The 13,747-nt window shown below is 49.9% G+C and overlaps 1 protein-coding gene across 2 annotated transcripts in view; it reads left to right on the top strand.

The window, feature by feature from the left end:
• The window catches only part of TRIO (trio Rho guanine nucleotide exchange factor), a 353,108-nt gene that overhangs the window by 273,779 nt on the left and 65,582 nt on the right, over positions 1–13,747 (top strand). For both annotated transcript variants that reach the window (XM_042953023.1, XM_042953031.1), the window contains exon 34: positions 2,330–2,573. In XM_042953023.1, coding sequence (XP_042808957.1) covers positions 2,330–2,573 — 244 coding nt within the window. The remainder of the gene's footprint in view (positions 1–2,329; positions 2,574–13,747) is intronic.

Here is a 13,747-nt window from a genome sequence, read left to right as displayed (position 1 = left end):
GGAGGCCCAGGCGGTCCTTCACCCGCTGGCCACAGCCCAGCCCGCCTACTCCTCTGTCCCTGTGTGTTCTCTGTGCTGCTGCCCTTCAGGGCGACAGAAGCCTGGGTGTGCTGCACACTGAGCACAGGCAGAGTTCGCTCCTGAAGTCACAGGAGAAAAGCCCACGTTCCACTTCAATTTCTCAAATGTAGCGTCTGCATTTTTAGAGCAAGCCCATTTTGCGTTTTTCACTTCCGCAAATGTTTATCTGCTTGCGGGATACAAAGCACTGGGCGAGCTAGGCTTCAAGGCTATTCAGCAACCTCTTCGTATGATCCCTGTGCCCGCCATTGTTGGCACTGGGACTCGGGGATGACTGAGACGGGCCCCACCTCTCCCCTCACGGACCAGGCATGGAAAGTTCACAGAGAAATAACAAACCCGCTTAGCACCCCCTTGCTGGTGCTAAGGGCACGTGCGTGCGCTCACACACACACACCCCAAGACGTGGCTCATTTCAGAATTGAGACACGATTTATTTAAAAACCTAAGACAGGTGCAGGAGCAACTTCTCAGAGGGCTTTGACAGGAGGCCTGGAATAGAGTGGGGACATGGGGGTTCTGAGCAGACGGATCTCATGGACACAGTGCAGGGCAGGACCACCTCAAGGAAGACACGCTCCAGGCTGTGAAGCACATGAGGACAAGCAGCAGGGTGGGCGGGACCTGGCTGTGGGGGCTTGGGGGCTTTGAATCCCACACGAAGGAACGCGTGTGTCAGGTGCTTGAATGGGAGGCTCCGCATTTCAAAAAGGCAGCTGCCAGCAGCGTTCAGATGGCTTGGAAGGTGAGCCTGAAGTTAGGGAGGCCACCAGGAGGTCACCGCAAAGTCCAAATGAAGCGTGGCACGGATGGGCAAGAGGAAAGAAGTAATCCGAGACATGCCCTTAAGTTTATTTGATAGCGTTTGGAGAGAGAGTTTTTAGCTCGGGTGACTTGATGGTGAAACCATTATCCAAAAGGCAACATTGGAAGAGAAACAGATCGGGGAGGCGGGTAATGAGTCACGTCCTAGACTCACTGCTTTGGAGGGAAATGCCCGAAACAGTGACGAGAGTCCTCTCTAGCTGCTATCTGGGATGTCTGCTTGGGGAGTGATGGGCACAGAGAGTGTGGTTACAGAGCCGCACAGGGGGATGGTGGACACGCAGCAGAGCTGGAACCTCCTGGGGCGATCTGGAGTGAGGGGCCGGCGAAACAGTCCAAAGATGGGGAGCGGGTGACAAGGTTCTTGTGTAGGAGGGATGTGTGTGTGTGTGTGTGTGTGTGTACACATATATATACACGTATATATACATATATATGCATATATATACATATGTATACACACATATACATATATATATATATATATATATATATATATATATACGCATGCTGTCCCCGGGGCATGAACAGTGTAAGGGGCAGACAAATGGGACACAGGACACAGGCAAATAGTGATCATGGCACTGTATCTTTCTGGAGTTTGTGAATGTGCTTCAAAGGGCCTAAGAATTAGTTGAGTTCTAATTTACAGAAAATGGGAGTGAGCTTAGTGGGAGGGGAGAGGTGCGGAAAGGAGCCTCGGACCAGAAAGCACATAGCATAGGGAAGTAAGCCAGTGTCCACAGAGCGTACGGAATGGCATGCTAAAACACGGCATGGGAAGACGGCTTGGAAAGGACCCGGCGGGAGTGCCCGCTAAGAGGTATCCTGGGGGGTGGGGGGGGTGGAGAGGAGCTCTTGGAGGGACTGGAAGAGAGAATAAGGCATGCACTGCCCATATGTAGGGATCTCATGACCGCTTCGGTCTCCCTGCTGCGCGGCTGCTCCCTTTTTCAACCAAGTGGTGCCAGAGAGCCTCCCACTAATAGCCTGGCTCAAACACGGAGTGGGAACTGAAACTTCAAGTAAAACTATCATGTTGTCACCGTATGATGCAGTGATCCCCCAAGCAGCCTTCAGTTTTCACTAGTTTGCCCTATGTTTAAAAAGGATTATATAGCACATTTTGAGCAGGGAGATAATGATGTCTCAGGCACAAAAAGATAGGGACGCTCATATGGAAAATTGTATCAGATTCTAACCGTGAAACCCTCAAAAATCATAGCCATACAGTAAAACACGGAAAAGCGAGTAACTGCCCCCGTAATTCCAGAGGGAAGCGAAGGGGCAGTGCAACCGGGGAGCCCCCGCTCAGGTGGTGGCCAGTCACTGCCCCAGCCCCGGCTCTTGCTGGCCCAGCTCAGCCTCGCCCGCAGGGGCTGCGGTGGCGGGAGCTCACTGACGTGTCCCTCTCCCTCCCCAGCTCTCCGGCGGCTGCGAGCTGACGGTGGTCATCCACGACTTCACCGCCTGCAACAGCACGGAGCTGACCATCCGCCGTGGCCAGACCGTGGAAGTGTTGGAGCGGCCCCACGACAAGCCTGACTGGTGTCTGGTGCGGACCACCGACCGGTCCCCCGCCGCGGAAGGCCTGGTCCCCTGCGGCTCTCTGTGCATCGCCCACTCTAGAAGCAGCATGGAGATGGAGGGCATCTTCAACCACAAAGGTAGGGATCGTGAGGCACGGCTGGCTCGTGCCCAGCTTCTGCCCCTGCTTCTTTGCAGCCTGGTGAGGGGTACGGTCTCTCCTCGTCACTCGTGCTTCCCTCCATTATCACTGTGTCTCTGGGCTTTTCTAATCCATCAAGAGCTGGAGTGGGAAGTGAAGATTTCACCTGTTACTCAGGCCAAAATGGTATCAGTTTGGAAAAAGAGAGAGGGCTCTTCTTCTGGGGCCAGTGTCGTTCATAAATTGAGAACACGGAAGGTGCGGTTCCTCTCCAGGTGATGAAAGCGGGTAGGGAAGGGGGGACCATATTCAGCGTCTCCTTAATCAGGTTTTCACATTGTGCTTTCTTTGTTTTGTTACCGTGAAATCCCAGAAAAGCAAGCATGCAGGCCCTGAGTGCAGCCAGGCCTCCTCCTACCTTGTGAAGTATCTCCGAACATCCCAGACTGCCCAGGCTCGCCATGCAGAGTGGGAACGGAGCTGGGCTGCCAGGGAGAGGGTGCGGGTGGGCAGGGCCGTGGCTGTGCTGTGACTGTGGCAGGAGGGGCTTTTGAAAGGTGCACTTTTCCCCTGAAATGACAGGGCATTTGAAGCAAGCAGCGTTTGGCATTCCTTAGTGATTCCTCTATTTAAAGGTAACCGTGGCAAGACTGTTTCTCCATGTGTGTCTGGATGGGTCAGTAATGGGCTCCTAGTGACAGTACGCGAGCATGTTTGTCCCAAATGTCCAGGTTTGGAGCTATACTGAGCACTTCCGGTGTGGCCAGTCTGAACTGAGCTGTCCTGCAGGTACAAAATACATGCTCGATTTCAAGACCTCATATGAAAAAAAAAAAGTGTAATTACTTTACAGTCGTTATAGGTTGAAATGGTAATATATTTTATAGAGTGAGTTAAATAAAGTTTTATTATGGTTAATTTAATTTCCTATTTCCTTTTACTTTTTAAAATCGTAGCTACTAAAAATTTTTATACATTGCATGTGCAGCTTGCGCTATGTTTCTTTTGGACAGTGCTGGTTTCATCTCAGTGAAAAGCTCACTTGAGACTTCAAGCCCTTTTGAGAAACACTGGTCATTTATAGCTTCTAGAAAAGTGTAGAATGTGTAGAGTTCATCTGCTTTGAACCATATTACGTCAGTCTTCATTTCTCTGAAGTACTGGCAAATGGCAGATTCTTGCAGATCTGGGGATATGCAATTTGTTTTCTCTTCCTGAGAGAACAACCCTATACTCTGCCATATTCTGGTTCTTTTTCTATTAATTTTGCAATATTCTGGTCACTCCCTCCATTTGTTATCTGTGCCCGCTTTGCATTTTTCATGACATGTCTTGAGGACCATCTTCTGGCTGCAGAGGTACGTTTCACTCATTGCGTTGAGCTCAGTGAGACTGCACAGGACACAGCTACTGATTGATTAGCTCACCTTGTTAATTGTAGGCACAACCGTGTTCCAGATCCCTCAGGGCCTAACAGTGACCTGATTGTCACCCCAGTAAGAAACTAGAAGAATTGAGCTATCATTCCTTCAGGGATCCAAACAGAAGGAGAATTTTCAGATTTTGGCCAAAGGCCAGGGTGTCCGCTCTCGTTCCTGGCAAAGCTGCCCATGAGGTTAGAGCAGCGCTGGACTCCCCCTCGTGTGGCACTCGAGTGCCAGTGGCGGGGGCCGGGGGGTGGTCTGTGCTGGGTTAGCCTGTTGCCACGGGGTTTCCAAAGTTACATCATATATTTAGGTCCCTGAGTTTGACTTGAAAATAAAGTACAACTTTTCCCCTTGAGTTGATTATACAGAGGAGCCCTGGTGAACTCCAGCCACAAATAAAACTCGTTCTGAAAGATTTCTTTTCATATGTGCCTTTCCCATGGTGTGTTCTTTGCTTCCCAGTGTTCACAATTGCAGGCTAGCCAAGAAGAAAGAACTGTGTATTTATCACACTTGACTTTGTCCTGAAGAGTTGTTACAGAGGTTGGGTTTTTGCTGCTTTTTAGAATTAAGTACCAGTTCATTGGCTGGGGCTTTTGTCTCCCCTATTCTGTGACGCTCTAGCCCCTGAGAAGTTCTGCCTTGCCCCTCAGAAACCCTGTCACGCTCTTTCTTGAACAAGAAGATGTTGTTTCATTCAGTAAAACCCGTCGTGAACTAACAGCTCGTCCAGTAGATGGGAGCTCAGAAACCTTACCCATTTTTAACATTTTTCCTGCATTTGTATTTTTCCTATAATGCAAGGACACTCTTAAGATTGCTCACTTGCTATGTTAGGACTGGGACAACGGGGCAATAGATTAGAAATCTTCCTCTGGGCTCTGTGACAGGCCTCTGCCAGAGCATCCTGTCCCTGTTCAAGTCCAGGAAATCTGACCATAGTGACCAGGGTCTCCACCTAGGAGAAGGGGCCTTCCTCAAATAGATGAGGATCTGGAAACGAAGTCCAAATAAAAGACACAGACTTGCGGGACCAGAAGCCACTGCCACCTGGGGAAACGGGAGATCTTGATTTGCTTCCGCTCAGCCCACAACCCTTCTTGCTCTTACGTGGGAAGGTGGGTGTGCCACTGTAATCGCTTGCACGTTGGGGTGTGCTGGGCCCTTCGCCCTTTTGCATACATATGTCTGCTACCCGACATCTACTTTTGGGCCCCGGGTTGGGCTTGAAGAGTGCTGCGGTGAGGACTTACGTGTGGCCCCTGCTCTCTGAGGACTCGCTGCTTGTCACTGGCATGTCTCCTCCTGACAAGAAAGCAGGTAGTCTCGCCTTCCACGTTCTCCCAGACTCCTGAAAGTTAGGGAGCTGTCGTCAAGTGTCTGTCTCTAGTCACCAGATAGTTTCTTAAGCGCCTTCCATCATTCGCTGCTCTGACCTTCCAGGCAGGAGGCACATTTACTAATTTCTGATTCCAAAATTATCTCAGCTTTACTGCTTCAATAATTTATCTAATAACTCCCTAGTCCAAACAACTTAGATTTCCGAACATTTCAGATGTAAAAGTCATGCCTGTTAAGGTCAGATGTCTGTTTATTTGGTTGCGAATGATACTTGAAACGCTGCAGTGTGAATGTGAGTATAGACACCTCATCCAAGAAGGGCCCAGGACTCACTGTGAGCACTGCCTGTGCTCACTCAGCGGTTTTCAAGCACCGCGAGGACCGGAAGTGCTTTTATTTTCTGTAAACTTGAGCAATGTAGGGAGAATATCAGAAATGTAACTTATCTTGGGGGCGCCTGGGTGGCTCAGTCAGTTGAGTGTCTGACTTCGGCTCAGGTCGTGATCTCATGATTCATGAGTTCAAGCCCCACATCGAGCTCACTGCTGTCAGCGCAGAGCCTGCTTCGGATCCTCTGTCTCCCTCTCTCTGCCCCTCCCCCACTTGCGCTCTCTCAAAAATAAATATAAAATATATATGTGTATACACACACACACACACACACACACACACACACACACATATATCTTATTTTAAGTGAACAAGAAACGTAATTGCTCAGTTTGTTTTCCAAAGAGATAGTTTCGCATCCGAAACAGGGTGTGAACGTTCCAGGGTGAACGTTCTTCGGTTGAGAAATGCTTTCCGTTTTGTGGGGGAGTCCCGCACAGGCAGGTTGCTGGCAGAGCGCACTTAGTAGACCGGTGACATTGGTGACCGAGTGTCAGTCCTGTTTTGCTCCGGTGGCCAGTCTGCCTTCTTCACAGCGTCGGTGACACTGGCTCAGCAGACACCCCACACGCTGAGGCAGAATAAGGACTCAGCAACGCCTCGTGCTCATCCGGTCTGGTTTGTGTTGGCGGTTTATACCGTCACCGTTCCATCAGAATCTCTGGGCTCAGGGCCTGGACGCGGACACCGTGCCCAGCGAGTCTGATGTGGCGCCCGGCCTGGCGGGCACCGGCCTCCCACGCTCCCCTGGGTAACGCGTGTGGATTTACTGCCGAAATAGGTGCCGTGTAATCATCTTTAATCTCTTCATAAATCCGAGGGATTTTCTTTCCTTCTGCCCAAACTTGTAAAACTTGTCACTTTTCTACATTCGTTTACTTAGTCTTGATCACAGAAAGTAAACAGGAATATCAGAAATGTTCGTTTTTTCTGATGAGGCCAGTTGAAAACATCCCCGTTTTTATGCTGCTCTAGACGGAGTGGTTCGGCTTCTCTGTTTCTTCACAACCCAAACGATCGTGCTTGAGAGTTTCGCTGTAGGTTCAGGGGGTAACCCAGCTGCCACCCAGCCACGCGGGGGGCACGTGACAGGTGCCAGAACCCAGAGCTGGTGGTGACGCACATTATTTTTCTACGTGGTACAATACACGTAACGTAAAAGTTACCGTCGTAACCCTTTTGAAGTGTTCACTTCAGGGGCATTGAGTTCATTCCCATTGCCGTGTCCCATTACCACAGCCCGTCCACGGCTCTCTCCGTCCTCCCATTCCCCTCCCCGGCCCCGGGCCGCCCGGTTCTGCTTCCTGTGTCTATGTCTACTGTCTATGACAGTATTTCTCCTTCTGCCACTGGCTTATTTCACCCTCAAGTTCACCCCTGTTGTTGTGTATGTCAGAATGCCCCTCTGCTCTGAGGCTGAATAGTGTTGCATTGTGTGTGGAGACCACGTCTGTTTCTCCCCCCACCCACTGGTGGACCCCGGGGCTGCTTCCAGCTTCCGGTCATCGTGAGTGATGCCGGTGACCAGGAGCGTTCAGATCTCTCAAGTCCTCGCTTTCAGTGCTTTGGGGAATGTACCCAGAAGTGGAGCTACGGAGTCCCGTGATGATGTTTCGAGTTTCCTGAGCTTGCCACCACACGTGGTTACCTTGACCTGAGTCATGCGTTTCGGGCACACCGTCCCTTCCTCAGTGCCACCACTGACGCTGGCCCGCAGACCTCCCGGTGCCAGTGCTCACGCCTGCCTTACTGCGGCGAAACGCAGACCCCCTCATGCTGCACCTCAAGTTTCTTCGGGGACTTGCTGTCGCTCCCAGCCTCCTGCTGTGTCCTACAGGGCCTTGCGCCTCGCACGCACACACCCCACGTGTGCACCTGCCCTCTCTCCCCCTAGTGTGGTATGTCAGGTAACAGGAGGGGTTTGTCTTAATCCCTCACCCCTTCCTGACATTCTCTGCCTCCTCTTACCAAGTAAATGAAAAATCTCAAAGGAAAAAAATAAATTTATCCAGTGAGTCTGTGGAGGTGAGGGGAGAACAGAATAAATCTTGATGCAGTTAACAAGTGTTACAGCACAAAGGCTAACCTGAGAAGGTCCTGGGGAGATGAACTTGGACCCAAGACCCACGAGGAAACACATAGAAAATCAATGAAAATGCTTTAAAACAGATTTCAGTACGAGCATTGGGCACAGACATGGTGTCAGACTTACAAATGTGATTGAGGAGGTACAGACAACATAGGTTGTAAACAACAAGACTGATGAGGGAGGCAGAGAACCTCTTCTTGGCACTGAGAGTGAGTGAGAACGGAGAGAAGGGGCCGGATGGTGGGGCATCCGGGGGAGCTTTGCGCTGAGGCCCGGAAAGGGGGCGGGTTCTGCTGGGCTGCTGTCTCAGCAGGGGTCTGCATGGGGGATGAGCATCCAGTTCCGTCCTGTTTTACGTCCTTTACGTTAAAGATTCACACTTTGCATGGATATGTTTCCTGTGACCATGGGGCCATTCCTCAAGGTGGAGAGACATGGGCATGCCTGGAGGTCAAAGCTCCACGTCTGATTCTCGGGGAACCCCTGACCATAACCACTATATGTAAAATTAATACGTGTTTCCCTTGAGGCCCGAAATGCAGTGCACGTGAGCCCCTGTCGTCCCCCCTCCGGGGCCATCCCCTCCCCTGGGCCCTGTCTTCAGCCTCCCCGCCTCAGCATCCGGGCCCTGTGAGCTGTTGGCTCTGTCTGTGGCCGCCCCACCACCACCACCACCCCCTCCCCAGCTTTGGGAGGAGGCCAAGTCTCTTCCATCGTCTCAGCTCCCATGTCCCTTGGTCCCCTTTTATGGAAATGAGACCAGGTGACAGGACCTTCCTAGAGGTTTGCAGGTAGTGGAAGGGAACGACTCGGAAAGCTACCAGGCGTGTCCTCTCCCAGGGACTCCCCGCCTTCTCCCGCCTGCACTCCCAGCCTGTGCCCGTGGTCTGCTGGCCCTGAGCTCCAAGGGTATGTGGAAGCTTTTCCCTCCTCAGAATACAAGCAGATACTAAGATTCCTCACCCCTGTCCAAACCGCTTTCCGGGCTCCCAGCACTGCATCAGCCTAGTACGGGGCAGCTGACAGACGGACATCGTGTCCTGTGCTCACAGGAGCCATGGCCTCGTCCTGTGCTCTCCATCCCCGCCCCCAACCCCGCCCCGACCACCGCCCAGAGAAACGGCAGCTCTGCGAGACTGAGGTGCTTCTCTAGACATCTCCATGACCAAGAATAGAGCTCCCCTGCCCGAGGAGGGAGGCCTCTTGCATCTCCCCCGGGATACTGGGGATGAGTCGGTTCAATTGTGTTCAACTCACACGTGAGTTTCCCAAATCGTGAAACACTCGGCCCCAAAGGGGAATCGGCCTCCTACCTCTTATAACTGCTTAGTGACTTTTAAATGACCTCATAAGTTTTCAAAAAATGGAGGGCCTCGAAAAGGCATTAGTGCTGTTAAAAAATGTGGTTGACTCTATTGTGGTTTTGGTGTATTTAGACATCTACTTAATGCCAGATTGCCACTGTTAATCAGAAAACACACCCCAGGCATATGCATTTCAAACCTATATCTGCCCACATACTCTTTAAAAATATATATAATGGAAGGCATATATACTTTTTCAAAAAAATTAGCTTGGAAAAGAGCAGATTTTAGTCAGTCAGAACAGCTGCTAATGTAAATCCCTGTGGGAAGAGGAACCACACCAAGAACAAAGAGTGGTCCCTCTTCTGAGCCCCCTGCAGCCACAACGGGGTGATCCGTCCAAGACCTGTGATTAAGGACCGTGTTCTGTGCAGCATGTAATTATGGAGCCTCACAAGTGGGCCATTACTCTCTGAATGCTTCATGTTGGAGGTATTTTCATGTTCCAACTTTACATTAAAGTGTTTATTAAAACAGGAAAAAACCATGAGCAGGTATTGACAGTGTCCATATTAAGATGATCACAAAATTATATACATAGCACAGTCATAAACAATGAGAAAACCGTCTTCCCACACTTGCTTTAAATGGCCACGGCACAGTGTTTAGGGAAAGAAACCTAATCAGGGGAGAAGGGATCACCAGGGACCGTCGGAGGCCGCTCTCCTCAGCATGATGCACAGGCTGGGGGTGTGGCTGCAGGTACAAGGCAGGAGGCATCTGCTTCCCGCTTCTCTCTGGACCGCAGTTTTCCAGCTGCCTCCTCTCTGACATTTGTGCATTTCAGACATTGCAATTTATTAGACAAACTGGGATTTCTCTTTTAAATGTATTCACTCTCATTAGGGTCTGCAGGAGCTGGGGGAAATTACAGAGATGATGTGTTTGGTAAGCAATTGTGTAAGAGTACAGTGTGCTGGTTTTCATTAGTGTTTTGGACGCGAATAGATGCTGTCCACAGTGGGAAACAACAGTATTTCGGTCGGACTGACTTTGCGCTTGTCTCCACGATTTATTTAGTAGCTCCTGGCTCCGAGAACACCTGATAAAATAGCACCTAGGAAGTGTGTGCCAGCCAAACCCAAGTGTATTTTGGCTTTTGCCTCTCTCTTCCTTCTGTTCAGAGAAGCATGAGATGACTTTGTAATTATGTTCCCAGCACTCACTTTCCTATGAATGGTGAGAATTTTGGTAGATTTGACCGTAAATCCTTAAAGTCGAGCTGCCCCTGCAAGGAGAAGGGAAAATACCTCGGGAATTCCAGCTGATTCTGGGGAAGTGGGCCCTGACAGGTTCGGAAGCACAAGTGCGTGAGGAGAGCTCTGGTGCCTCTGTTCCCAGGAAAATGAACGTGGCTGTACAACTTGCATGCAATTCCAGCAACCCCACGTTCAGAACTTCCATTCTAAACAATAGAAGAAAAAGCCAGATTTTAAACCTTACTTGTAGACGTTTTGCATTTCGCACCAAAAATTAAATCGCGAAAAGGTGTAAACTGAGAAGTCTTCCTCCCAGTCCCGTCGGCTGTGTAAGGAGTAAGGATGACCGTTTTATTCATTTCTTCCTCCTCCTTCTGGTATTTTGTGTAGCAAGTACAAACATTCACTTATTCTTGCCTCCGTTTTCTTACGGGAAAGGTAGCATATTTTGGCCTTTTTCAGTCGGTCATGTCTTTTAGAAACGGCATAACCTCGTTCCTTCTGACGGGTGTGTTGGACCTGGTGCGTCCCTCGGGGGTGCACGTGGGCCATGCCATGCGGTTGGCAGTCCCCTGCTGTCACAGGCACACTGTGGCCGTGTGCTGTGCACGCCGTCACCCTGCTCCCTGCACAGGTTTACTGTGAGGTGGAATTCTCAAAGTCCAGTGCACGGGTTGAAGGGTAAATGCGCTCATGGAAGCAGACTTTTGAAGAAGAATCACCTGAATCATAAATTAACTACATCAGAAAAATAACTACATCATAAAGGTGCCATATAACGACATTTTGTTTTATATATTTTTTAATTTCGATAGGAGTCATGAAAATGGGATCTGTACCAAACCCCTTGAGTTCTCTCGTTTCATTTTACCCACTTAAGGGGGGGGGGGGACCTTTGAATAAGGTCTCTCTTTAAAGTCATTCATATAAATTAAATCATAAGTTTCTGTGTGACTCGAGCGAGGTGAGATTTTGGTGGCCATATTCCACAGGACTCCATGCAGGAGCATACTATGGGATATTACTGTAAGTAATATTTCACCAGTATCTGCTTTTATTCCAGATTGAGTCGAAAGCGTGCCAATTAGGAGTTTGCCACTAAGTGTTAAGTGGTGGTAGAAGCTTCCAGAGAATCAACAGCTGTTTGTAGTGCCTCTGTTTTGCCTCCCCTTCGTGCAGAGCCACTCAGGAGTCCAAATCACACCGTCACCTCTGAGAAACACATTCCTGAAATGGCGCTGTCTCTGGGTTTTCTAAGGGGCTTTAAAGCCTCCGTACGTTCTCTGCACTTTCTGAAGGATTCAGTTTATCATTAACCTTTCGCAATGAATTTTGAAAAATACTGTTTTTAAATAGGTCCCCAACCTAAAAGTTGCTTCCTTCTTTATTGACACTACAGGAGGGTTTTGGAGGGGACAGAACTGGGCTGTGCAGGGCTGGAGGTCAGTCAGACGGTTAAGGAGGCTGACCTTTCAACTGTCGCCCCCACAGCCAGCTCTGTCTGGAAGAAGGATCCTTCCTGTCTGGAAGAAGGACCCTTCCTGGTGTTCTGTGTGGACCAGAGCGGGGCAACCCTGGAATCTTCCAAGTTGCTTTAGTGTCTGAGCCGTTGAGAGCGTTTTAGTGTAGTCTGACCAGCAGGGACAGGATTGCTTTGGACAGCTTGGTAATTCCATAAGGCTGACAATTCCAGGGGGTCATCATTTTCCCACAACTTTTCTAGTCACGCTCAGGACAGGAGGGGACCCACCATATGTATTATTTGAGAGACCCTTTCAAAGATTTAAGAGGGCTTTAAACAGGCTCATTTGCCTTGGCTGATTTGCAAGGCAGCTCTGGAATTCTGTATTATTTTTAATGGTAATGTAGCCCTGTGCGTCCCCTTGCATCTTTTCCTTTCCCACCCCTTTTCCTGAGTCTGTAGAGCTTTGAATCTACTAGAAGGAAAGAATACTGATGTGCTGTTCTTAGAGATTAGTTTCCTCCTGTCTCAGGAATAATCAGACCATTCCAGCCCTGGGTTATGGAGCAGATTGTTACCAGACAAGGGAGGAGGGGTGTATTAGTCAGCTCTGGTTACCAAAATACCACAGACTGCATGGCTTCAACAACAGCAATTTATTTTTTCATAGTTCTGGAAGCTGGAATTGCAAGGCGACGGCACCAGCAGGGTCGGTTTCCTTAAGGCCTCCCTCACTGGCTTGCAGACGGCCATCTTCTTGCCGTGTCCTCACGTGGTCCTCCTGTGTGCGCGTCCCTGGTGCCTCTGTGTGTTTAAAGTTCCTGTTCTTATAAGGACTCCAGTCAGATTAGGACCCACCCTAACAGCTTCATTTTAACCCAGTCACCTCTTTAAAGGCCCAGTCTCCACCTGTGGTTACATTCCTAGGAACTGTGGGTCAGGACTTCAACATACGGATTTGGGGGCAGGGGGGCCGGTCAGCCCATAGCAAAGGGTACTGTTGGAGCCCCGTAGCGGAGGGGATGTGTTGAGGGCTTGCGGTGTGCCAGGCACTGTGCTGCTCTTCTCTACATTTAGTCCTCAAGATGTACCCCAGTGCCCCCATTGTCATCCCATTTGATGACAAGAAAGTGGGGGCATAGAGGAATTAACTTGGCCACAAGTTCTTGACCACTGTGCATCCTGCTCTCCACACAAGCTGGAAGGAACCTTTGGTCCAGGGAAGAAGGTGTAGCTTCTAGAGACAAACTCAGGTGCCCGAGACTAGCCATCGTTGGTGGAAGAGCGGATTCCAGAAGCTGGTCTCCAAAGTCCACTGTCCCCAAGACCGTGCCTTCCTGGAGCCATAGGTACATTCCTGAGAGCCCACGCCACCCCCCCCCCCACCCCCGGCAATCCCTTTGTCTGAGAAGGTTCCGTTTTGACTTCCTCATTTAAATGATGATAATTCCAGTTGCCTTCCATCACCCAAAGAGGTCCTCTTCCTGGGAACCCACCCTTCTTTTCTTTCCTTTGAGACACTTCTCTCATCTTCCCCCTCCTCTAACGGAGCACCGGGCTGTATCTGCAGTGAGCGTCTTGTGATAAATGAATGGAACCACCGTTCGCAAAAGGAAGAATTTTCTCCCCACCAGCCGCCTGAAAACAATCAAAACCTGCCACTTGGTTTTTCTTGCAAACTCTGGAGAAGTAGGCTTCCTGTCGGGTCTTCCCATTCTCCCTCCCTCGGTGGTTTTGTGGTCTACCCCACTCGAGTTTAGCAGAACTGGGACATCAGAGCATGTATTGGCCACAAGGGGTTGGTGACATTGCTCTAATTTTTTGAGCACTGTTGTTTCTGTTGTTTTTTAGGGAACACGTTTGTGAGGTTTCCCATCTCATGTTGCCATTCTGCAAATAA

This window comes from Panthera leo, chromosome A1, assembly GCF_018350215.1.
Source record: "Panthera leo isolate Ple1 chromosome A1, P.leo_Ple1_pat1.1, whole genome shotgun sequence".
Classification (NCBI taxonomy): domain Eukaryota; kingdom Metazoa; phylum Chordata; class Mammalia; order Carnivora; family Felidae; genus Panthera; species Panthera leo.
This window is presented reverse-complemented; position numbering and strand designations above follow the sequence as displayed.